Source organism: Egretta garzetta, unplaced genomic scaffold, assembly GCF_000687185.1.
Source record: "Egretta garzetta isolate BGI_Z169 unplaced genomic scaffold, ASM68718v1 scaffold629, whole genome shotgun sequence".
Classification (NCBI taxonomy): domain Eukaryota; kingdom Metazoa; phylum Chordata; class Aves; order Pelecaniformes; family Ardeidae; genus Egretta; species Egretta garzetta.
Genome location: NW_009260785.1, coordinates 412,309 through 438,015, shown reverse-complemented (window position 1 = coordinate 438,015; position 25,707 = coordinate 412,309). Strand labels below are relative to the sequence as shown.

Sequence of the window (25,707 nt, the reverse complement as noted above, 5' to 3'; positions counted from 1 at the left end):
AACACCTTCGCACCCTGGCAGGCGTCTGGGAGCGTAAACAAGGTAAGGCTCGGCACGGCACGCTTCCAGCTTTAGAAAGTCCCTGGGGCTGGGGCAGCCGATCAATGGAAAGAAAAGACTGCAGCAAGGTAGGCACAGTTCAGCACAGCTTGCAAGGAAGAAAAAGGAAGAAATGCTGGCTTTGCAGGTTAAAAGAGCCAGGAGAGGAAGGGTTTTTCTGGGGGGTGGAAAACTTAGCAAAAGTGCACATAGCCTTCCAGAGGTGAAGTTTTGAAATAGCAGGTTTAATATTCCTCTGTCTTTGCTTTCTGCATCAGCAACTGCATAAAATTTGCCTGGTCTGTAATTTCCTGGTTGTCCCGTACCTTCTTTATTTTTTTTTTTCTTTTAAGGAAGCATTTCTTACACTCTAGCTAAAACAACTGTTGAGGCAACCCTAAAAATCCACTGGGTTTAATTTATGTTATTTTATTCCTTTCTGAGGAGACCTTTCTTAGGGCAGAAAGGCAGTCTGCTGCAAAAGTCATATTTCATGCCCTTGAAACAGTGATTTTTTTGGATGTTTGAGGTCTCCTGGACATCCCAGTAGCAAAGAGCACTGTACCACCAATGCGAATCCAGCTAACATCTCCTCCTGCAGTTCCTACCCAGAAAAATGCTTCTATTTCCCTGGAGCTTCATTTTCATTGTCTGAATTTTAAAAACTGTTAATCTGTTGTAATTTTTGCATTAGTCTTTTGGATTTTCTGTATTGCTTTTGGAGTATCTTAGATTTTCTTGCTGTACCCATTACACTGGTGTTCTAGTTTCTAGGATGAAATTTAATGAGGAAAACATAGGGTCATGTCGCTAAAGTTTTACCCCTTCAAAGAAGCATCCCAGCTGAAACACTGAGGAGCTTCCCATCAGACATGTCTCATCTCCATGTCCCAGAGTCCAGCTCATGAAAAGCCCTCTGCTTTGTATAAACCAGCAAACTGCATTTCAGTTCTTAGTAGTCTACCCAGCAACTCCTCCCCACTCTTTTCATTATAGATTCTACCGGTTTTAAGGATTTGATGATACTTTTAAGGGGGAAGACAGGATCAGAAGTTTCAACAACAGCATTAAGCTGTGGCTATGCCAATGGCTCACTATAAAGCTTAGCTTAATATTTTGACTCCTCATGTGAGTTGCTCCCACTGCACAATGGAGGAAGAGCCAAGTCAATTTTTGAGCACCTGCTGCTGGGTTACTGGGAGATCAAGGTAGAACTGTGAACCTACTAGGACTTGCAAGTACTTTTGAAATTGCCAAAACTCAGTTGCTTTGCTGAGCAAATTCAATATATGCAAAAAGAAGGGAGAGAAACTAAGACATAAATGAGTATCTTAAAAGGACCACAGCCCAAAGGCATGAACAGAGCAGTAGAAAGCAGTCAAGTCCTTCACAGCAATTTGTTAAGCAAACCTCACACTTCTTTGACGTTCCCCCAAGCCCAGGCCCCTGCCCGGAGCAGTTCGTTTCAGCCCTGACTCACCCTGCTGCATACTTGTGACTTGACCTGCTGCTCTACCTGTCCTTATCGGCCATGCGCCTCAAAGCAAGCGCCAACTTGGGAGGCGTGACCATGTGAAATTTCTCCCTTCTGTTCCAGAGGCAGCCATGGAGAAGAGTTACATGTCCATGTTCCTGCTGCTCGTTGCCATCTCCTGTGCTCTGGCAAAGGATGTGGGCAAGAAGGAGACAAAGGAGACTACTGCTAAACCGAAACTGCCTCAGACACTCTCCAGAGGTAAAGCCCTTCCTGGCAGATGCAGGGAGGGGGTGGGAATGTGAACCCCTGGCCACCAGCCCCACTTATAACGTGCTGCCTGTCCTTCCCTTGCAGGCTGGGGAGACCAGCTCATCTGGACGCAGACGTATGAGGAAGCCCTCTTCCGCTCCAAGCACAGGTACCGTGCCCTGCTCCGCACCCTGCTCTGCACCCCTTTGCTCCACTCTGCACCCCCTCACTCCCCTTGCACCTCCCCAGCCTCTAACAGGGCTCTTCCTTTCCAGCAACAAACCCCTGATGATTATCCACCACTTGGACGACTGCCCGCACAGCCAAGGTAATCCCTCTGCACTGAAATAAAAAAAATCATCTGGCTTTCAGTTTCTGGATAAATGCTGCTTAAAAACAACAACAACAACAAAAAAAAAAAACAAAACAAACCACCAGCCACCATTCTGCTTGCTGAGTAAGCCTTAGTGAAATGCTAACTGGCACAAGCACGCAGAGTGTTCTTCAAATTGCTGTCCCACGTAGGTATTTTCCAACATGCAGACGTAAAATAAAAATGGTAATTCAGTGATTACATGATACAGAATGGGTACAGAAATAAGCACAGGTCAGTGGGTTTTGACCTGTGACAAATCTGGCTTTGGTTTGCCAAAACGAACAACAAGACCAGGAGTAGTGAAAACCAGTAATTTATTGGAAAGGACGTATTCAGCTTTCAGTATCACTGATGACTAAGACTGAATCTGGCCAGGGACTCAATTAAACTAGAATGAAACCGAGCTTTTGCGGGATTTCTGGTAACTGCAACTGCTCTTTTACCCGTGTTCTGAATTTACCCAAGGCCCCTTGCTCCTCCAAGCCAATCCACATGGCAAGACCTCTGCACCCATCCATAGCTCCAGTACCTCCAGAATAATCTTTGTTACAAGCATTAAAATCCCCTCAAACATCTCAGGCTGAAGTCCTACACCTCCATACTGAATTTTCTGTGCCTTAAGAACTGGAGCCAGAAACTGCAATAGCAGACTAGGAGGTTTAAAGGGTCAAATGCTCTAAACGCAAGCTCAAGCAGCAAATTTTAGAGCTGCAGCATCTGAAGGAAGGAGGGACATTTTTTACCATTATATTTACTCTTTACCACAGAACATAAATGAGTTAATCATCTTCCACAGGAATGAACTTAAAATCTTCATTTGCTGCAGTTGTGAACTGGGAATTCTCAATTTGATTCTACTTTCATTCCCATTTATTTCCACTCTAGCACTCAAGAAGGCCTTCGCTGAAAATAAAGATATACAGAAATTGGCTGAAAAATTCATTCTTCTCAACCTTGTGGTAAGTTTCCCAGTTACACTTCAGTAAGTGAAAGCAATAAAAGTTTATTTTTAATTATGGCTTCTCTAGCTAGAACTAGCCAGCTTAATAGCTAGGGTCAGCTGAGAAAATGGCCAGTGCTGAACCATAATAGGTTTGGTAATGTGTCTTTCATGTGTAGCTAGCATAACCTAAAAATATAAGGGAATTTAAAGTTTAATAATAACACGAACTATGGTTATCAATTTGCAACTCCAGCTGTTATGAGATTGCATCCTAGAGAGTGAATTTCTTAAACTGCAAAATGTACTATTTAAGCTCTATTTCATAACACAAAATACAGTGGGGGAAAAAAAAATACGTATGCAACATGCCCTCCTTGACTGGGAACTTCATCTGTTTTCTTTAAGTATGAAACCACAGACAAGAATCTGTCACCTGATGGCCAGTATGTCCCTCGGATTTTGTTCATAGGTGAGTACCTCAAGCATCAAATCTGATCTTGGGTCAAAGCCCCTGCTGCGCCGTGAATCTCAAATCCTCAGGATTATTAACAGGAATGTATTCCATGTGAAATATAAAATATCTAGGTCATTTTGTTGAATGCAATTTCAAAGCAACCCCAGCCGGGTCATTAGCTTCACAGGTCCAGCATTGGATTCCACGAATGATGTCATTCCTTCCATCGTGTCAGCAAAATGACATACCGCCACAGGCACTGCAATGGGTAGGCACTGGCTCAGCCTTGCTCATCCTCCTATCTCTAGAAATACAGTAAACCTGACAGGTTTCTGTTTGTAACGCAATCTCCAGCATCACAGGAACAGCAGTGACCCTGGATGCTTCAGGGGCCAATTTTCAAAGTTTGGTACTCAGTTCTGTGCTCCACTAACCTGCACAAACCCCTCCAAAGCATTTGTGTTTTGGAGACGTATTAGTGGCCGTGTATGCATCCTGTTATTCCCTCTCCCAGAAGACATATGTAATCTCACATAGTGCACACATGTATCATTAACACATACCTTGATAAATCTAGGTCACAATGACCATTTTCAAGAGGCCAAAGCAACTGGCATGTTCTTTCTTCCTTTGTTATGTCTTCTTTAATAACATTTGTAGCCTGAAAGCTGAGCTCACAGAGTTAATTTAGGCACTATGCAGTGGCACAGGGTGGAAAGCTGATCAACATTGGTCAGAATTAAACCTTACCCCTTCTTAATAAACCTGCAAACACAACACTTAAAATTGAAACGTCAGTGACTGTGTAGAACGATCTCTTGGTTGTTAATGGAACCAGACTTGTCTTGCAGAAACACTTAGGAAGCAAGCAGAACTGCAGAAAGGCTTATTTCCTTCTGCTTGAAGGTTAACCCCATCCTCTACAACTTCCCTCAACCTTTTTTCCAGATCCTTCCCTGACTGTAAGAGCAGATATTACCGGAAGATACTCAAACCGTCTCTATGCATATGAGCCCTCTGATGCTTCATTGCGTAAGTAACATATTCTGAAATATTCTGAAAGCAGTTACATTTTTCACGCGACAAGGAATAACACCAGGCATTACAGGCTCTCGCAGTCAGTACTTGCTGAAAGACAGTTAACCAGGATTAAAACGAAACAGGATGCTAGACTTAAACTCGGTGAGGTGAAGAGAATGATGGCAGAGCCCTGGAGCCTTAAAAATCCATCTGTTTTAAAAGAAAGTATACGTCAGTAGGAACTTGCATAATTCAGCAGTATTCAGCGTAAGCAACAGTGAGAGTTCTTGCACACAAGCCCTGTGGGGCCAGGTCAGGAAACGTTCGGGGAGCAGGGAAGAGTCTGCTACAGCCCTCCCTCACCGCTGCACAGCTCCCGCCTCTGCCCTGCCAACGCCTCTGCGTTTGCATTAACCAATGTACGTAATCAGTCAAAATTGAATAAGATGACGTTCACAAAATGCTTGGAAGAGCTCAGTGCATCAGAATCTGCATGGCAATAAGCATGCAAGCAAAAGCTTTAATAATAATGCCATTTTCTCCACAGCATTTATAGTCACTGGAAGAAGTTGCAATAAAAATAATATGTATGAATATTTCATTTCTAGTGTATTCAAATATGCAGAAAGCGCTGAAACTCCTGAAGACTGAACTGTAAGGGGAAGAAGGAAGCCCTTAAATACTATGAAGTCTGATCTTCCATCTCTTCTCCACTCATTGAAACTGGTGAAGAGATTATTTAGGGTGACATGTAGTGATGTATAGTGCTGGTTTATATAAAGAAACACTATGGTTTTACGTTAGCACTTTTGTACTGGGCAACATTTTTAAAAGCTGGAGGCTTTTAATTTAAGGCATACAGAATACTGTATGATCAAACTGTAAAAATGATTTTTTAAAAAATAAATCCATTTCAAGTGTTTACATACAAAATGTTGCTGTGTTTAGTATTTTTTCCTTATTATCATCTACCATAATTAGAAAGAGTAAAATCACCACATTACTTGAGACCACAGCTTTCAATTTTACATCTAAGCGCCTTGGCAGTAAAAGGGCTGTTGTTGGTTAACCCCGGCCAGCAGCTCAGCCCCACACAGCCACTCACTCACTCCCCCCCGGCGGGATGGGGGAGAGAATCCTAAGGGTAAAAGTGAGCAAACTCCTGGGTTGAGATAAAGTCAGTTTAAACCGGTAAAGCAGAAGCTGCGCACGCAAGCAAAGCAAAGCAAGGAATTCATTCACTGCTTCCCATGGTCAGGCAGGTGCTCAGCCATTCCCAGGAAAGCAGGGCTCCATCACGCGTAACGGTTACCTGGGAAGGCAAACATCATCACTCTGAACATCCCCCCTTCCTCCTGCTTCCGCCAGCTTTTGTGGCTGAACACAATGACATATGGTGTGGGACATCCCTTTGGTCAGTTGGGGCCAGCTGTGCCCCCTCCCAGCTCCTTGTGCACCCCCAGCCTCCTCGCTGGTGGGGCACTGCGAGGAGCAGAAAAGGCCTTGATGCTGTGTAAGCGCCAGCAATAACTAAAACATCCCTGTGTTATCAACACTGTTTTGTGTTAGCACAGCCCCATACTGCCTACTATGAAGAAGATGAACTCTACCCAGCCAAAGCCAGTAGAGGAAAGCAACTTTTTCTTCCCAGTTTGAGCAGCTAACTAAGCTCTGTATTGCTCAGCCTGCTTTATCTCCATTTATTTTCTTATAGCACCAACCTATGTTGAGCTCTCATTGTCAGCCCTTTCTTTACAGTTCAGTAACAAGAAGCGACAACCTTTTACAGAAAAGTACTTGAGACTAGAGGAGGGGATTGCTTATGGGTTTTTTGTTTCATTTTTTTAACTGACTGCATTTTGAAGGGATCTGAGCATCACCTTATCTCCTTGAAGATGTTTTTTTGTTTGTTTTTTTAAAGATAAAAACTCCATCCCTTAAAAGATTTCTGCTTACATCGGAATTCAGTAAAGCCTTGAGATGATTAATAGAAGTGATACTGCATTGACTATATGGTTGGTTTCATGATTATGTTACAGCTTGTGATTGCTTATTTACAAGCCCCAAAGGGACAAGAGTTCTGACTAGAACTAGAAGAAAGCCTGCAGCTGAACGCCATGGGAGTACAACACCTCAAGACTTTGGCCAAAAGGAGACTTTCCAACCTCAAGTATCTAAGAACTCAGCAGCAGCACCAGTGCGAAACACTTGGCGCAGGACTATACCTGCACTATCTTCTCAGCTTTTTGGCAACGTCAGCCATATTACCACTACTATTGCCATTACTACCACTGCCAGCCAGGATGATAATCATAATAAATACACTTGGGAAGGCAGGACAGGCAAGAGAAGCAAGGGTTTCAGCTCAAGGGCATTGCTCAACAACATTAGAAGCAAGACACCTGCTAATACACCTTTGTCAAGCTGTATGAATCCTACCAACCAGAAAATCTCAAGTGGTGCCTGGAAACGGCCCCAGACATGCAATTGAGTATCCCTTCAGCAGTTCAGCAAGATGTTGCTTTCTCTGGCAGCATCCTTTAACTGCGATGAGAAAATTCCTTGCTGCAGAAAGGCCTTTCCGTTCCCTCCCAAGTAGAAGACAGGGGAAAAAAGGATGCAGTGGGGGCAGAAATAGTCTCTGGAAGTACCTATCAGCCACAAAAAGCAGAAAAGGTGTTTACAGCACAGAGGGAGGCTGGAGCAACTGGTTACCAGAGTCACCTTTATCTACTTAACCCAAAGCTCACTTGCTAGAGCTATAGATCTGATATAAAACAAAACACAGGATGAATGGGGTTTCCAGAATTCCACTACCATGCAGACAATCTTTAAATAATTAGGCCTAAAAATAATAATGCAAGCTAATAACACTGGCATAATGCTATTCACTTATCAGCTATCAATTTTAAGGTATATTTTACAGGTATCAATTCAGATTATGCAAGCTTTTTCTTTCTGTAATAAATAGTTCTTTTCATGTGAGAGCAGTCAGACGCTGTGCAGTGGTATCAGCATGCTAGTTAAGATCTAGATTCACTTTCTTACACAGATGCAGAAGAACTGTATTTTATTATTTAACAGTCAATTACTTTTATGTGATAAAAATGTGTAGATGTCTTGAAATAAGTCAAGACAGGTTTCTACGTTTTCCAGAGTAACCAACTTTAAGAAAGCATTTCAATGTAACTAGGGTCAAAAGACATCTAATGTAAGCATTAAGAATGCTCTAAGTTAAACTGCTTTGTTATTTTGATACTCTGCTGCTGTAAATAACTTCTAGAAAATCTGGTTACAATTAAGTCCAATTCTAAAGCAGTCAGATAAAAATGAAAATGCCTCTCTGGAAAACAAACAAAAAACATCTTTATATGACCAAAACTATTTTCTCAAGAGGCAAGACAAAGCAATGAACAAAGCAAACTTCAAAGACAAAACCCACCAAGAATAGGTATAAATAAATTAAAAAAAAAAAAACCTCTATTTCAACACATCAGAACATTTCTTGTATACTGACATGTGAGTCACTGTATTTCCTGAGGGAAACTATTCTCTTCCTCCCCACCCCCAAAGTCAAACTCAATGAATTTTATTGCACTCCCTTAAGAACCAGGTTCCGAGAGCGAATCCACATCTCTGATGTGAATTTCAGGGTTTGTGGTGGTGGGTTTTTTTATTGTTAAATCACAATATTAAAGAGACAAAGTATTATTAATATGATAGAAAAACTTCAATCAAACTATACCAAACAGACTGATCTGTCTTTTGACTACTAAAAGAAATTCTAGAGGGTCCTGAAGACACGCGAGTTTCTAAAGTAGTAGCATTTTCAGTATTTTCTCAGTAACGCACATCTACGCTCCAGTATCACCTACCATATTTATGAAATCAGACCCACCCCAAACTAAGCACTAAAAATAATTAGGAAAAAAGTCAAAATTGAAGCAGCAATGTGGTATTAGCTTCATACACCCTCTCCATGAGACTCCTCCTTAAATTTATTACAGTAATGTACAAAATACAAAGTCAGTCTAGACTAGGAAAATTAACATTGCTAAAGACAGTCATGAGACAAACACCATCCTCTTGATATGTATTGAGAATGGCTGGTTAATTGGGGGAAAAAAAAAGTTGTATACATTTACATTATACTGCAGTAACAGTCCGAAGACTGTTAAGGTTTTTCAGTACATGAGGAGGCTCTTACACTGAATGTAAAAGTATGTGCTTGAAACAGACACCAATACTTCCCAACATATGAAGCAGTAGTTCACAGACCAAACACCAGGAGATGGCGCTGACAGCAGATGTTGAAGAATCAGCTACACCTGAAGAGAAGCTGTCTTTAGGAAATTCTTGACATCCTCAACCTTGTTCAGGTTCAACTCTTCCCCTTCGAAACCTCGAGACAATTCCTTCTTTAGGAGCAGATCGAAGTCTGAAAGTGTTCTGATGGGCATGTATTTCAACTTCTTTTTGCCGCAGGAGCAAGGAGGCATCTCCCTAGTAACAGGAGCCTGTATGAGAACCCACTTCTGTCTGCCCTCACTGTCTTCCTTTCTACCTCGCTCAGCTGCTGTATTCCTTGGCAGATGGCCTTAATGGCCTTAACTCTTCCCCTTTTCTTCCTGCAGAGCCATCGTTCAGGCTACAGCAGCTGCCTACCACACCAGAAGCAGCAACTGAATGCAGAAAAGACGCACTGCAGGTCTGCAATTCAGTGTGACTAGAAACAAATTGTGCACCTTGGGTGTTTCGATGTCTGATGTCCCAGCTGATGCATCAATTCTGTTACAGGTTGGAAGAGGGACCATGTTTTCCTTTCCTTCAGCTCAGGCAACTTACTACATTGATAATGTACCATTCTAACTTAAATTCTTTCCTCTTTTTTTTTTTTAAAAAAAAAAAACAAAAAACAACCACAAAACAAAGAAACCCACAAAAACAACAAACTACTGGAAACCACCACTTTTCTTTTTTTTTTACTTTTTTTTTCTTTTTTTTTGTTTACACATCATTCAATCTCTCATGAAATCAAGACTGTTAGCTGGATGACAAAGGAATATACACTGCTGAGTTATTACAACAACAATTTTACACCATCTGAAAAAAACAGCTGTACAACAACTTTCCAGACATCAAGTTTCTTATGTTAAAGATGACAGACTGCTATTGATTCTGATATTGTGCAAATACTAAGCTTCATTCACTTGTCAAACAAAAAAAAAAAAAAAAAAAAAAGATTCAAGTTAATCAGCTGCAGGTTACATTCTCTTGGCTTTCTTCATTCATATTTTTCATAGTGAAGATCTCCATTAACAAGTAAAGAATTATTGTTATTCTCAACAAAATTCTAAAGCTACCAGAAAGCCAAAGCAAACAGGAAAGGGGAGGGGTGAAGTAGTCATTAACATACACTTATGTGCACTACAGAAAATAACATCTTTAACTTCTATTTTTACAGGAAAGTGGGATGCCATTATTAAGACAAAAAAGTTGACTAGAGTTCGTCTTAAAGCCTAATCAAATCACACAGTCCAACCATCCACCATATATTTTTACCATTTTAATAAGTAATCACAGGAATTTTTTTAATCAGTGAATACAGCAGAAAATACTTTTGGGTTTTTTTGGACACCAGAGAAGCCAGTAGTGCTATAAAATTCACTGTATAGAGTTCACCACATCAATTATCAGAGTCCTAACAGAGTTATTTAACCAGCCCAGAGCAGCAGTCTGGCTCTGCCCAGCTACTGAATGCACCAGTCTACTTCAAGATAGGGGTTCTTAGAAGAAAAATAGTGGGAAATTAACTATGAAAACTACAAATTTCTTACGGAAATAAAGTTTTCTTTTGGGTACTTGCAGAATACCTACTATGGAGAAATAGCAAACTATGGAGAATCAGTATTTTGAAGTAGAGGGTGCAGAGAGAAGGTTCAGTCCTTTACAAACTTATCAAAGAAATGCACTAGGGTTTGCACGGGGATCCTTTTGGTTCCTGTATCTATATGTCAGCCAGACTCCCAGAATCTGAAAACAAAACCCAAAGATATTATTAAGCAGAGGGTCTCCACCCCATCTTCCATCAGTTTTACAAAATTTGTTTTAAACATAAAATCCTGACAAGGAATTTCCAGTACGCAAGTTTAGAATATTTTACTACTGCTAAAATTCCACAACCACACACCAGCTTTCTTAATCAGAAAAAAAAAGCATGCACCATCTCAGAAAAAATTCATGCCTTGCAACAGAAAGAAGAAAAAACCAAAAAAGCCAAAACTGTATCCACAATGCAATGTGAAATATTTCTCATCATGACATCTAGCATTTTCTTCTCCTCCCCAAATGATAAATATTCATAAACCTGTTTTTAGTGTAATGATAAACAAATCCTCCAAAATGTTTCATTTTACAGTTACCACTTAACTATAAGGCTATTTTTCTAGTACATTTTAAAATCCTGTCGTTCCCTCTAACCACCCTTTCCCCTCCCAGCAGCTTCACAGTTTTAGTAGAGAAATTGAGGGCAGATGTCAGAGTGATTCTGTTTAAGTTGCTGTATCTCTCTTGTTGCTGTAATATTTACAAACCTTCTGAAAACGGCACTAAGCAGCAGGAGAGGTATCTTCACACACTTTACTGTGGGATTATGAAAGACCTACCCTGAGGATTTTTATTCACCGATCAATAAAGCAAGTACATGTATCATCTGGATTCTAAAGCAAAGGGTCAAAGACCTTTTAAACCTAATGTTTAAAATACAGTCCACTCATTGAGAAACTGCATCTTTGCACTGCAGAAGGCGCAAGGAAAAAAAAAAAATCCCAAAGCCCAAAACCCCAAAGACTGTGTGTGTGTACGGGTTGGGGAGGCAGGAAGAACAGGGAAACAAGGTAAAGCAATGGCACTTTTTTATTACTTTTGGAGAATGGTAAACCTGAATAGTTAACTTGCTGCAAAACTTAAACTTTACAGCACCACATTTTAATGTGGTACCTAGTCATGGTTTGTAGGCTAAGTAACATAAACTTGCATGAACTCCCAGTGTTGAATAAAGACAAATCTTACTTTTGGCAGACTTAAGCAAGCTGATAGCCTCAAAAAATTTGACCTAATTAATTAGTTGACTCCTGAGAGTTCCTGTAATAAACCCCCTAAAATTAATTGTTTCACAAAACAAAGCCTTAAAACTGGGGAAAAAGCACTCAATTTTCTAACCTCCTACTCACCTCTGTGAAACTGAAGAAGAGTCCTATGCCTCCAACAAATCTCAGCACCATACCAGAATATTCTTCTATTATCGGTGCACATGGTTGACACTGGTGACTTCTAAAACAATCCTGTAGCAGATACAAACAGAGAAATGCACTCCATTTTCTGATGACACTTCATTGATTGAAAGCATCTAGTTAGCTCTGTAAAAGACTGCCAGCCATGGACAAACTCTAGCAGTTTTAAGACTCCAAAAAAGCAAGTATATAAATGACAATGGAGTACAACCTTGCCAGGTGCTGTGTGATTATGTTTCCAATAAATTAATTAAAGAGCCTAGTATCACTGTAACAACTACTTTACACATTTCTTAAAAACATGGTTTCTGCCAACTATGAACACAGTTGTACAGATTTGAACACACACAAGTTGTAAGTTTTTTCATGCTTGAAGAACTTACAGAGGAGCAGGTTTCATTGGGATCAAAAACTCTGAATCCACAACAATTCAGATTTCTCTCAATATCTGTTCTTGCGCTGTTAGTGTTATTCCATCCCACCTCTAGAAGTTGACTCTAGAAGGCAAATACATACTACATTAATTGAACTGGTTTGCATTTCATTGGAAACCAATATACTAGGCCAAGCTGTTAATTCCCTACCTAAAACCTTCAGATCCTGAAGTCTAACAGGATAATATTTTAAAGAATGACTTGAATGTTCAAACAGCCTGTGTAGCTAATGAAATAGCTACACCTAGCAGCAGTACATTCAAGGTTATAGTGAATTTTTTTCCTTTCTTTTTCCTAAACCTGGTAAGAGCACTAGTAATGAGACATGCAACTAATCTAACTGAGACTGCTCAGACTTTAAACAAAAAGCATGCTTATGCATAGGAAGCTGATTATTTAATCACTGTACCCTTGCCTGCTTCTTAGGCAGTTAAGAATTAGTCTCCATGGAAGCTGGTTTTACTTTCACACTTAAGGGTCACCTCTGTTCCTAATATAGTCACGACCTTTACAGTTACACAAGAACAATTCAGTGGCTTTATCATCTTTACATTATGATTTTTGTAGATTTCATCAGCCTATCTGGAATTGCTGAACACATGAGATAGACAAGATATCATGGTGCTACACTTGTGACCTTAAACCTACACAGGAAGCTTAAAAACAAAACAATTAATAATTAAAACAAAAAGGACAGCTGAAAGTAATTTTAGAACCCAGATGTATTACTTTCTACCTACCACAAGCCAACGACTGCCTAAGGTCTAGTCTTTATTTAAAAGGATAATGCTGATTTTCTTAAAATAAGCTCTCCTCATTTTGTGTAAGACAGTCTCTTCCTCTCTTCCCTTCCCCCCTCCTCCCCCCCCCCAGTTTTTACAGTATTATGCTATAGATTAACTGAGAAGTCAAGAAACTTTTCTTACCTGCTGTTCCTTGTTTAGTGCCAAACTGGCACAGGAGACAGACAATTGGACAATAAAGACTAGCAAGAGAATAATCATGTACTGGAAATAGTCATTAAGGATACACTCTCAAATTAGGATACACTCTCAAATTAATTTTGCTTTTATAAACACATGCCTAATGGCATTCCTTATGTCATTGGATAACAATAGGTCCTTTAAAACAAAAGAACTATACAAGTAAGTTCTGACTGGATGTAAAAAAGATGACCCAAATAATGTTCCCAGAACTCAATCACCATATATTACCTCTTTTTAGCTACTATTACACACAGCTGGTATTTCTGGGTTAGGCATTTCTAGCTTAACAAGACAACATGAGCAGAGAGGTTAATAAAAGGAGCTTTGAGAGAGAGAAATCTACAGCCAATTTCTTCAGCTTTAGGGACTTATGTTGTCATTTCAAGATATTTCACTTAAAATACAGTAGTAAAGAAAATACTCTTCTGAGTATTGCATATTTGGATTTTTTTTTTATTCAAAGACATAGTCTTGTAATTAATTACAAAAAGTAACTTTAGCCTAGATCCAAAAAAAAGCGAGAGTTGCTTTTGGAACATAGCCTCACACACTTTTGGACTAATGCATCTGAAAACAGTATGAAACAAAAAAAATAAACTTTGGTACTAACGATCACATTAGTAGTAAAGAAAATACTCTTCTGAGTATTGCATATTTGGATTTTTTTTTATTCAAAGACATAGTCTTGTAATTAATTACAAAAAGTAACTTTAGCCTAGATCCAAAAAAAAGCGAGAGTTGCTTTTGGAACATAGCCTCACACACTTTTGGACTAATGCATCTGAAAACAGTATGAAACAAAAAAAATAAACTTTGGTACTAACGATCACATTTTGAAAGTCAGACACTGGCTTCACAATTTGGCTGCTGTGTTCAGAGGCAGATACTTATCTCACACAATTGAACTGTTTGTAAAGTGGAGGTGACTACGTATTCATAGACCACAACAAGAAAAATAAGAATTTTATCTGATGAATCTCTTCTCTCAACCAAACAGATCAATTTTGTTACGCAAGACAGCACTACAGGCTGCTTACACAGCACCAGTAAGCATAAAGGGCCAGCAAAGTATACTGAGAAGGCTTGTGCTCATTTCTAGTCTGGGTTTGCAATTAAAGACTAGGTATGAAAGTGCTTCTTAACAGCCTCTATTACCCACAGTGCATTCCCTGCCAGCTACAACCAGCTCGCTATCAGGAAGTATCACCTTTCTCTACCGTTAAACATGAATAGTTTACGCACTCTAGCTTGGTGTAGGCTTGAGCACACAGTAAGAAGCACCCTATGACACAGTGACCCACCAGAAAAAGTTCTCAAAAAACTAAAATATTTTGATTTTTTTAGAAAAAGGAGACATGAATATTTGTCTTCAGAGCACAAACAGGCGAGGGAAAAAGGAAGGTGGAATAAAGTTAAATGGGAAGGAAGTTTGATTTAGATGGCACTTGACCAAAGTAAAATTGTGAATTTCTGTTCTATTTCTGAAGCACTTTCCACATCAGTCTCAGCTGACAGAGCAGGTTGTTTACATGGCTTGAACCAAGCTGTGATCCATGTAATACATTAGAAGGATACAAAGAATAGCAATACTTGATGATGTTTCACCGCACCAATTAATCCAACTAAGGCAATAAGGAAGAGGAAGATTCCTACTGCAATTGCCACTCCGACAACTCTGAAACTAGAGATGAGGCCAAAGCCGATTCCCCATGCTGCAATTCCAATCAGCAGCAGGCTCACCAGCTGGAGGGAAGAGAAAACAAAAAGTTAGTCTGCATATTAAAAGAGGCTCAACCTACACACGGCTACATTCTTTACACTGAAGTTATGGAAAAGGTACAATTTTTCTTTCCAGTGCAAAGAGAAGCAGCACAACCCTAAACAAACCAATCCTCCACTTCATCGCAGAGATAACTTCAGTTCCAAATGTTTTAAGGCACACATATTCTTCAACACTGTTAATGTGGAGCTGTTACAACTTAATCCACCTACAAGTCAAGCGAGCCATGTTGCCTTATCTGTGACTGACCAGAGACACTAAATTGAAGTGTGGATTAATAACCAAATTGACAAATAAGCTAAAATCATTGGCTTTAATTCACAGAATGGAGGAAGACTAAAAATTCCAGATGTTTTCTCAAACAGAGGCAGTGTATTTCAAGAAAATAGGGCATACAGCTCCACAGCTCTGAACATGTGAAAAAGAGCATTTTGCCAAAACTTACTGTAATCAGGACTACAGCTGTATTAATTCATTAGAGAAGCTTCTACATAGCTGATGATATAACACAACAGTTAACAAGGTCACACAAAAATACTTTTTAGATCTGTATCTCAAGGACTTCATGTAGTAAAACAATAAAGGTGCCCTGTCTCCACTACATATCTCTTCAAGAAAATCGCTCTACTATGAAGTCAATCCTATTTCAATAGCCAAAATGCTCTTACGCTGTTTCCTTCCTTTTAAAGATGGTATTCAGGGAAGGCAGGCAGAATCTGTCCCAGTTAGTTTACTGGGATTTATTGTTTATATGGGCAGGAAGCTCCAGCCTTTCCTGTTTCCAAACGAAAAACACAGAGCAAAAAAAAAAAAAAAAATCCCAACTTGAAAAGCTGCAGAGAAATCTGTAATGAGGTACAGCATGGGGGAAGCAGCAGACAAAGCCAACCCAGATGTCCAATACACAAGATGCCCAACACTCTCTCGTTTGAAATGGAGTTAGACCTATGTGTAACATATTGCCCATTATGTCCTCTGTTAAATAACACCAATTCAACATGCAAGTTTTGACTTTCCAAAACCCTGACCTCAGCAAAAAATACCCAGAACTTGTATCATTATTTAAAAAAAAAAAAAAATAAAACAACCCAAAAAAAACCAGCAAGCATTTAGTCTAGTCCAGCTACTTGGCTTTATTTGACAACAAATACAGAGCAAGCACTTACACTTGTTCACCAGTTTCCACTCAAACTACAAGTCTCATGATGTTCTACTCTTTATCCAGAGGGGTGCAAAAAATCAAATATAATAGGAAATTCCAAGTTATCCATCATTTCAGTGCACTTATCTTACAGCAGGGCATTTTAGTTGGTTTTAATACCAAGTACGTCTATATTTTTTCAACTTAAGTATCTTTTAGAAGACTGACCTATGTAATGCTGCTTTTGAAACAGGAAAATCTAAGGTAACATCAAGAAATCTAGTAAAACACATAGTGAAGCTCATCAAGATCAAAACACAGGGGGTGGTTTTTTTTATATGTGTTCACACATGAACACACCTCAAAATTTTTACCAAATCCACAGGATAAATTTAAGAGAGTCTGCAAGAAGAAAAGGAAAGTATTTGTCATACCTACACCTCTCTGCTACCATGTGACAAGACAAAAGGATGACATAAAATTCAAAGGAATTGTTTAATAACAGTAGTGTTAGGATTAATCCACATTTGTCTTTGTTTCTCAAACAGAAAGCCTTGATCACAAACCAAACCACCATACCAAGATGCAAATTCAGTTCAGTTTCTCTTTTGATCACATTATAGTTTTAGAGCCATCAGCCTCATTTTCAAGCTTTACCTCGACAATATCAAAGCTATATTTTCTCTTCTTTCACACAACAAAGTTGTCCACTGTCTAATTCCTTAAAATATCTCGAAATTCAGTATGAACACAGGTCCATGTTACTGGGCTCTGACTGGCAAGCTATGAGAAAATGCTGCATCCAGTCAGGAAGATACATGATTTGGATCAAAATAACTGTCAGCTACTCCAATTTTGGCCATTTAGAATTGCGGAAAACAGACCTCGTGTTTCAAAACTGAAGTGGAGACTGCAGGTTTACAAACCATTCCAGAAACAGATTTAGTACAAAGTTCCTGCCTCCTCTGTAGGTTGACTGAAAGATGAAATGACAGTTATTCCTTCATTTTCAGGTTTGGATTAGACAATCTGAATATTGAGCAATACAACTATATATAAAAATATATATAAAAATATAGTTTTATAGGGCCATGATGTGAAAAACTAAACACACCCTGCTACAAACAGGAAAAATAAGCTGGTTTGGAAAGAGGTTTTACAAGTTTGCATAACAATGCAAGGCTCACAGCATTAGCCACTGTTTAGCTGCTAGAAATGACTACTCAACAATAGTTATTCCAGTGTTTTGAAAAAAAACCCAACGATTTAGATGGAATGCTTCTAAAAGTAAAACTGCTAAGACTTTGTAGTAAAACATACTTGAAACAAAATTATTGTGACCCTGAGTACTTTTAAATTAGTAGTATGTATGTTCTAAATGTACAATCTTTATTTACTTATAAAAAAGTCACGTATTTCTGTTAAATAAAGGAACAAGGAGACTCTACAGAGCTTCTGAATGACATGTTTTATTTTACTGAAACCATATTTCACAGCACCAGAACCCCCTCCAAGAAAACAGCATCACTTACGTAAAGCTAGCTTTGGTTACTAAGACTTCAAGTATTTGCTTGACAAATCTACCAGAAATACATGGAATCACAGTCCAGTTTTTAGTGATTAGGACTGATCTGGTTTCCCACAGTAGTCTCAACAGTAAGCTGAAAAGGCACAGGTTGGAGAAATGGCCTGTTAGACTGAACGACAATGGGCTGGGCTGCTGAGCTTAAAGGGCAGTAATCGATGGCTCAGCATCCAGCTGGTAGCAGGTAAGAAGCACCACAAAGGCTGATACTGGGGTTAATATTATACAACAACCTGGGTGATAAGATAGAATGAACCCTCAGAAAATTTGTGGAAGAGTGACTGACTCTCCAAACAGAGATTCAACTTCGATGGACCTTGATAAACTTCAGGAGTAAGCCAACAGGATCCTAATGAAGTACAAAATTCTGCTCCTGGGGTGCTTCCGTGGAGCCTGGGAACAGACCGGTTGAACAACAGCCTTACTGAGATAGACCTGGGGATCACACTGGTTGCCAAATTGAATACAAGCCAAGAGTCTGCTCTCATTGCAAACAGGGAAAGCCAAGAGGAGTGCAATCAAAGGAAACTTAACACTGGTGAGATTGCACTTCAATTACTGTATCCTATTTCAAGCCCCCCAGGTCGAAAAGGAATTTGAGAACCTGGAAAGAGTCACCAAAATGGCCTGCAGCCTTGAAGTTGATGTTCGAGAAGCAGGTGATGGTGCTGGGTTTGTTTCAGCTGACAAAGCAGCAGCCTAGGGATAATATAATAGCTACTGAAGCTGAGAGCACATTACAAAACCTGTGGAGGCAAACTCTTCTCAGCACTGATCACAAAACAAGAGGCAAGAACCACAAGTAATGGCTTGGGAGGTTCAGACTGGACATTAGAAAAAACATCTGCAAGGTGGTTTGGTGCCGTACTGAGAGAGGTGATAATCTTTGTTCTCAGAGGTTTTCAAGACTCAGCAGACAAAGCCACAGCTGGCAAATGAGCATTATTTGTAATCCTGCTCTGAGCAGGAGCTTGGACAGGTGAGCCCCAGAAGTCCCTTCCAACCAACACTCCCACACACCACAGCCAGCTCTTCTACCATGGAAGCTTTGCCACTCTCCACATCAAAAATCGAAGTTTTAACAGGCAGATAAGGGACAGATTTAGCACTGACCAAGGACTCTTCTGTACCATTTAGCTCATTAAATAGAGACTGCCACCAGCTCCTAAAACCCACATCAACAAAACACCTTCTTACAAGCAGTAAGAAGGTCTCTCAATAAAAAAGCAACAACTGACTCTTCAGAAGTACTTACACGGTTTCAAAAGCACAAGTACAAGTCTTGTTCTCAGAAGTGATTTAAAAGGTCCCATTCACTTAAGGCATGTTTACATAGAAAGTCAGCAGGCATTAAGAGCAAAAGAATTTATTACAATCTCTAGCTGGAGCAATCTGTCTCACAGAAAGATGCTGCAAGTGCATACTGTCCACAAACCAGAAAAGCAACGTAGAGCCATGGGAAGCGTGTGCATGCGCAGGGGCAACAGCTAGTATTTTAAATTAAATATCCTCATTTACCACATATCATCTTCTCCATCAACACAAACTCTAGCAACCTTATTTAAAAAGCGAACACAGGCTTAGCATAATCCAATATATAAACTCAACAATTTGAAATTAAGTAAATGCTTTATCCAAACAAACCTATAGGTAGCACAAATCCTAAGTGAAGATCAGTAGTTTTCACTATGAGATTGAGCACTTTTTCTATGGAGTAAAAAAAAAAAGGTAAGAAAAATCAAACGTCTTGCCAATAGACAAAATATTACTCCAATGTTAGCCTCTCTATAGGAAAGATTTTAAGGACAGTAAGTTCAAGATCAGTGGAATGGATCAGACTCCATTTTAGGTGACTTCTATTATACTTTTTTTTTTTTTAACATATATACACATGCATTTGAACTTCAGAGATGTTTCAAAAATAAATTCTAGACTAAGAAGAATTCCTTTGTCACAGAGGTAAGGTCATCACAAGTTTGATTGTCCTGTTCTCCAGTTAACTTCAGGTTTTTCTTTCCACATAGCTGCTGCAAAATTACTAATCCTACCAAAAAAAAAAAAAAAAGTCCCTTAATTTTCTCTATTCTTTAAATCCAAGTTCTCATGTGCACAGAGCTGCTTATTTCTCTTGTTTCTGTACTGGAAAAATGTATTTCTCTTCACATTTACCCCTTGTGTGCTTATCCACAAGCTTCTTGTCTACATTACAAAAAGAAACCAAAACACTGACAAATGATTTCTCTAGATAATGCCACTGAGAAACAATCCAAATGCAAAACCAGTTCCTCCTTCCTTCAACAGCAAGCCACAAGCAAATCTGCTGTTTTGACTAACTAGCAACTTTTCAGCATTTCAACTAGCTTGGACTGCTCGCTAGGAAGGAAGTCACGTGCAGAAGTTGCTGTTCTCACTGTTTTCTTGTAGTTTCATCTCAAAAAGGAGCTAGTAAAAACTGCATTTCAGAACTTAAATTTCAAGAAATACAGCCTCACCATTCCCTGGGTAAAGAGATTATACAGCTTTTACACTGGTATCAGCAAAGGAAATATTTACAGAATAGCTGTCAGGCTGGATATGGAACAGGAACTAAAACCAGAATGATTACACACATGATGAAACACATCCTCCCTAACCTCTCCCTCCACACAGAAGTTCATATTCCACTACTTTTAAGGGGGCTTTAAAGTTTAAACCTCAAATGGTATATATTTTGGGGTAAGAGATTTCCACCACTCTCCCCTTCAGCTTGGCCAACCATTTCTGCACAGCCATAGCAAATCTAGAAGACAATTCTTATGGTCCCCTGCACTTCATCTGAAAACACATTAAAACAACAGGCAGTATATAGTGGTGCATCTTCAGCAAGCTAAGAGAAAGCTGAATTGATTTCCATCACAGCTGTAAGCTCACCAAACTGTAAGCAACTTTATCTCCTCACAGTACGTCAGCTTTACTGAGAGCACAGTAAAGGCTGAGCAATAAGGAAAGCTCTGGGTACCTCCAAAGGATTTCTAATAGAAAACAAAATCTTCCACTTTTAGGTGACTTAGTTAAATGAGGAGTGATCAGTAATCTGGTTACTGAACAACCTTGAGACACGTAACGTGGAACAAGCAATTTATGTGAAAGGCAGCATTCCCATCTCTTATCACAAAAGCCAGTTAGAATCATAGAATGCTTTGGGTTGGAAGAGACCTTTAGAGGTCATCTAGTCCAACCCCCCTGCAATGAGCAGGGACACCGCTAACTAGATCAGGTTGCTCAGAGCCCCATCCAACCTGGTCTTGAATGCTTCCAGGGATGGGGCCTCCACCACCTCTCTGGGCAACCCGTTCCAGTGTTTAACTACCCTCATTGTAAAGAATTTCTTCCTTATACCCAGTCTAAACCTACCCCGCTTCAGTTTAGAACCATTATCACTTGTCCTGTCACAGCTGTCCCTACTAAAAAGTTCTTTCAGTCTGACGGCCTAGTTCAGAGTTCTTCATGTTACTGGCCAATAATTAGGATCAAAATGGTTTTGACCATATAACAAGCTTCTTTCATGTTAAAATGGCAGTAAGATTTAACCCCTGTTTTATGCTCCCTGGTCTTTGGAAATGTGAGCTTTCTGCTACGTAGCAGGAACAACTATCTTCTGAAATGTTTACTTTTGCTTGCTTGTTTGTTCATTGTTTTTTAAGAAGTTGTGAAATGTTTTCAGTAAGCTCAGTGATCCCACAGAACCTTCTTCCACACATACATCTCCCTCAACACGAAAACAGAAAGAACACAGCTAATAATTCAAGCTACAAGGCTACAGGACTTTTAAAGGGCTTCTTGATAACTGTGCTGGTTTCAAAGTGTCCACCTGCACTGCCAGGATGGCTGATAACATCAGTGGTAATAAAACATACCATGCTTCATATAGCCTCCTTCTTCTGTGCCCTGTCATTCTCCAGTTCTTTCACTAAACACAGTTTGCCTTCCTAGCTCCAAATGTCACTATGCACTCCGCACAAGACAAGTGAAAAACAAAACCCACTCCTACCTGGTGTACAGACCCAGCACATGTCTCAATTCTGACCTGCTACCACAAACCGCTGCCACTTTGGCTATAAACTGACACTCAGTATAGCTGAGGGCATTCCCAAGCACTGACAAAAAGTCTTAAAATATATCTATATTTTTGCTGTAGTCACTCGTCTGCGTTCTCAAGCGTGAGCCCAGAAACCTTCCCAAAAAGCCAATGAAAACAAAAAACTCCCAAGACTACACTGATGTGACCAACATTAACCTTCCCTGCCACATACCTGGAGCTCTGTACCACCGTTTTATTTACACGTCAAGAGTAGATAGCACAGCTTATACTACCGCCTTCAAAATGTCCTTGAGAATGACAGAAATGGCTCCAAGGCAACCTGTCCCATCTACTGAGCGTCCAGTTAGGATGATGAGCTAGACCAGCCCAGCACAGGCTGGTGCTGGGGCAAACTCTTGACGCTGCACTCCTAAATGCTGACTGGAGACCATCAGGCACAACAAACAGCAGGCTGTTTACCGGTTGCTTCTGACCAAACAAAATTTATATAAACTGAAATGGAACTGAACACAGAGATCACAGGTTCATTTACCACTGTGAAGAAATTGCCACATGAAGCAAGAACTGTGTTTCTCTAATTCCTGTTTGCTAGTACCTGGCTCCGCATAGCCACTACAATGGTCAGGAATTATCAGAAAACAGGGAAAACAGTCACATTCCCTTTCCCTAGGAAAAGTCAGATGTTCACCCTGCCTCTAACACCAGGTTTCCCCCACTCAGAGAGAACAGAGATAGAGCTAGCAGATCTGCACGGAAGACGCGACATGCTGACCCCTCTGCACCAGGAATGCTGCAACTAAGACAAAAGCTATTAAAAACCCTACCAAGCCAAACATGTGCTGTCCAAATCTGAGAATTTCTGTCCTCATCTTTGTGTACTTCCATAATACAGGAAGAGCAGTTTGGATAAAGAGGGCAGAAATGCACTAATTATACTTTCAATAAATACTGCACCCAGAGAACAACAGGCAGCAACAGAAAAAAAACCCCAAACTTTCAAATACAATGCTTTGGGAAGTGACACAAACCCCAGGAAACTTAATAGGCAGTCTAGAAAACAAGTTCAGAGAGCAAAGTATTATAATAAGTCAGTGATTCTGATAAACGTACTTTCTAGTGTTGAACATCCACGTGTCCTCTTTTGTGGAATGAACTCTGTGCTACTAAAAAATACACGCTTTTAATGGTAAAGGTACCATATGTTTTGCTTTAAATCAAATGGCCACTCTAGGTGTAAGAAAAACTGAAAGCCTGCTTATCAAAACAAAGGCAAGATGTTTACATACTGACAACACACAGTTCATGTTTGCTGCTGCAGCAATAACTAAGTAGCTGCCCGGGTGACAAAACCAGCACACACCATCCAAATGAACTGACTGTCAGTATTTTTATTTATTTTTTAATTTCAAATACTTAAATCATGTGGCCCAGCTACCACTTCAATCTTTCATCACTAGCTAGGGCTTAGGAATTTCCCTTTCCTTTCTGAGAATTTGATTTGAAATAAGATATCAACTGTTCACACTTCAACACAATTAACTCAAGCCTTCCTTGGAAGGAACACTGTCTACCTAAGGATATCCTGGTCTGATTAAGCAAATATTGGTGGAGCCAGCATCTAGGGTTCTCATACCTGGAAGATTAGAAATCTTAAACTACATACATGTCCTTGAATTTGGCTGAGCTCTGTGGACAAGCATTTTAAACAGTTTGTACGAGTTTGCCATTCAATAAGAAATGTAAATGTGATTGAATAAATAAAGACAGAATTGGTCAGATACCCCAAACTAGTATTTTAAAGGTCCTTGTATGCAAGACAGTTCTTCCGTGTAAGGCTTTATTCCAGCAATACATGTCATTATATACACACTGAGTCAACAAATAGTCTCTATTTTTCTCTGCTCTTCCAATACCCATAAGGAACCATACTAAAGTCAGCAAGACTCAGCATAGATGCCAGAATTACTCACATAAAATAAATTTAAAAATAGAATCAGGGCCTAAGGACATTAACTTAGTCCAGAGAAGAAACAGAAGTCATCAGCAAAGTACCATCTGAAAAGAATGTTAAGTGAGCAATTAGGTTAGTGGGTTTCTTGCCTTAAACCAGTAACTAACTGATTTATTACTGCCAGGACATATATTTTTCTTGGTGTACTACTGTAAAAGTAAAAACAAGACAGCATTAAAAAAAATGAAACTGAAAAACAACCAAGCTCCAATATCCTATTCTAGGAGTGTTTTAAAGAGATGCAGAATATAAACTGTAACCCCCCAATATACAGTTCTGAGGATTAATTAATTCCAAGCATGTGATACAGACACATCAATGCTAGCTGGAAAAACATTCAAGACCTCTTAAAGATATAAGGTCAAGTGAGGCCAAATACGCCCAAAAGACCTACCAGACCCCTTACACCTTGTTAACATAACGCTGCATGAGTATGTGATGGTGTCTTCAGAAAAAACACCCGCTGCCCTCATGACATCAAAATGAGATTTGTACATATATTGTGTTAGAAAGATCCAGATTTCTCTCATTCTTATGTCACTCAAGAAATAATAACAACAACAAAAACAAGTCTTGCATTAACCTCTGGTTTACCAAAAAGAAAAATCAGGATGTGACAATTCACCTATAACCCATCCGTTGGGATGGGGCAATCCTATGAAAAGTTGGCCAAGATGATCTTTTGAGGTACCTTCCAACCTGGGCTATTCTATGATTCTAAGTGACCTTCATTGTGACAGTCTACATATACTAACCTTACCTCCACCTACAGATGGCAATTGAGGCAGGGCTTACCTCCTCCCCTCTATTCTGCTTGGGGGTAGCATGGGAAACCCATAGCATCACAGGGATCCTGGGTGACTTTCACAGCGGGTAGGCTGGGCTCCCTAAGCATGCTCTAGAGGTTTTTCGGGGACATACTCCACTCCACGAGCTCCTCCAAGGAAGCACGTGCACAGCCTCTCCTATGCTAAGGTTTTCGTTCCGTCCTTTTCTGAGGGAACGAGGGTCACCTCATACACCAAAGAATATAATAGCAACTCTGACTTCAGCACAGGCACTTCTACATCCATTCATGCTCGCTCTGGCCTGGTGATTACCATCAGGTCCAGTAACCACGACCTACAAGAACTGTTTGTTCTGATGAACAGCGTTAAGACCTGTTTGTTCTGTCTCGCCTTCAGTCGAGATCAGGCAGTGCTTTTGGAAAATCACTGATACAACTGCCCGCAAGCACTTGCTGACCCCAATTTCAGTCTGCTGAATGTCATCCCCAAGCATGGTTGTTAACACGAAACATTAGAGGGCATATTACCTCTCTGCGAGTGCTGTGAGGAGGCCATTACACTCAGTGATGTTTCTTGCTATTTCTGTGTCATTTTAACATAGATAATGAGGAAAAAAAAACCCTACAGCTATACCACAACTGAAGATTTCATTGTTCTCTGTTGGAAATAGGTCCTGCAACTTGCCCAAACAGAAGCAGGCACCTGCCTGGAGCTCCCCAGCAAGTCAGTTATTTCAGTTTGGCATACTATGATTTTTTTTCCTCCTCATGCGTGTTCCCACCGCCCTGAAGCAGCCAGACTGTAACTCGCTGGTCCACCCCAGGGGCCCCCCCGCTAACCAGGGGCCCGGGGGCCTCTCCAGAGCACCCCCCTCCCTCTCCAGCGTGCTTTGGTCTGTGTGGGTCTCGCAGGCCCCCATGCACCGACACGGCACTTGTCACTGACCGAGCTGCGCTTATTTCGGTGCTGCTCCTTGCCAGAGGAGTCACAACAAAACCTTTCCTCATTCACGCCTGGCTTGGTGCAGAGACCTTGCCAGACAGGGAAAAAG

The 25,707-nt window shown here is 40.1% G+C and overlaps 2 protein-coding genes across 2 annotated transcripts in view; one reads left to right on the top strand and one right to left on the bottom strand.

Annotated features, from left to right (window-relative positions):
* The first annotated feature begins 1,644 nt into the window (after positions 1-1,644).
* On the top strand, positions 1,645-5,216 carry AGR2 (anterior gradient 2, protein disulphide isomerase family member). The gene is made up of 7 exons (XM_035901771.1): positions 1,645-1,774; positions 1,871-1,934; positions 2,041-2,093; positions 3,027-3,100; positions 3,490-3,553; positions 4,487-4,570; positions 5,167-5,216. The coding sequence occupies exons 1-7, from the start codon at positions 1,645-1,647 to the stop codon at positions 5,214-5,216; spliced, it is 519 nt and encodes a 172-aa protein (XP_035757664.1).
* A 4,916-nt stretch (positions 5,217-10,132) lies between these two features.
* The window catches only part of TSPAN13 (tetraspanin 13), a 16,436-nt gene continuing 861 nt past the window's right edge, over positions 10,133-25,707 (bottom strand). The window contains exons 2-7 of the mRNA XM_009646394.2: positions 25,602-25,687; positions 14,846-15,013; positions 13,211-13,291; positions 12,234-12,347; positions 11,791-11,901; positions 10,133-10,591 (exon numbers count right to left, since the gene is read on the bottom strand). Coding sequence (XP_009644689.2) covers positions 10,517-10,591; positions 11,791-11,901; positions 12,234-12,347; positions 13,211-13,291; positions 14,846-15,013; positions 25,602-25,687 — 635 coding nt within the window. The 3' untranslated portion in view covers positions 10,133-10,516. The remainder of the gene's footprint in view (positions 10,592-11,790; positions 11,902-12,233; positions 12,348-13,210; positions 13,292-14,845; positions 15,014-25,601; positions 25,688-25,707) is intronic.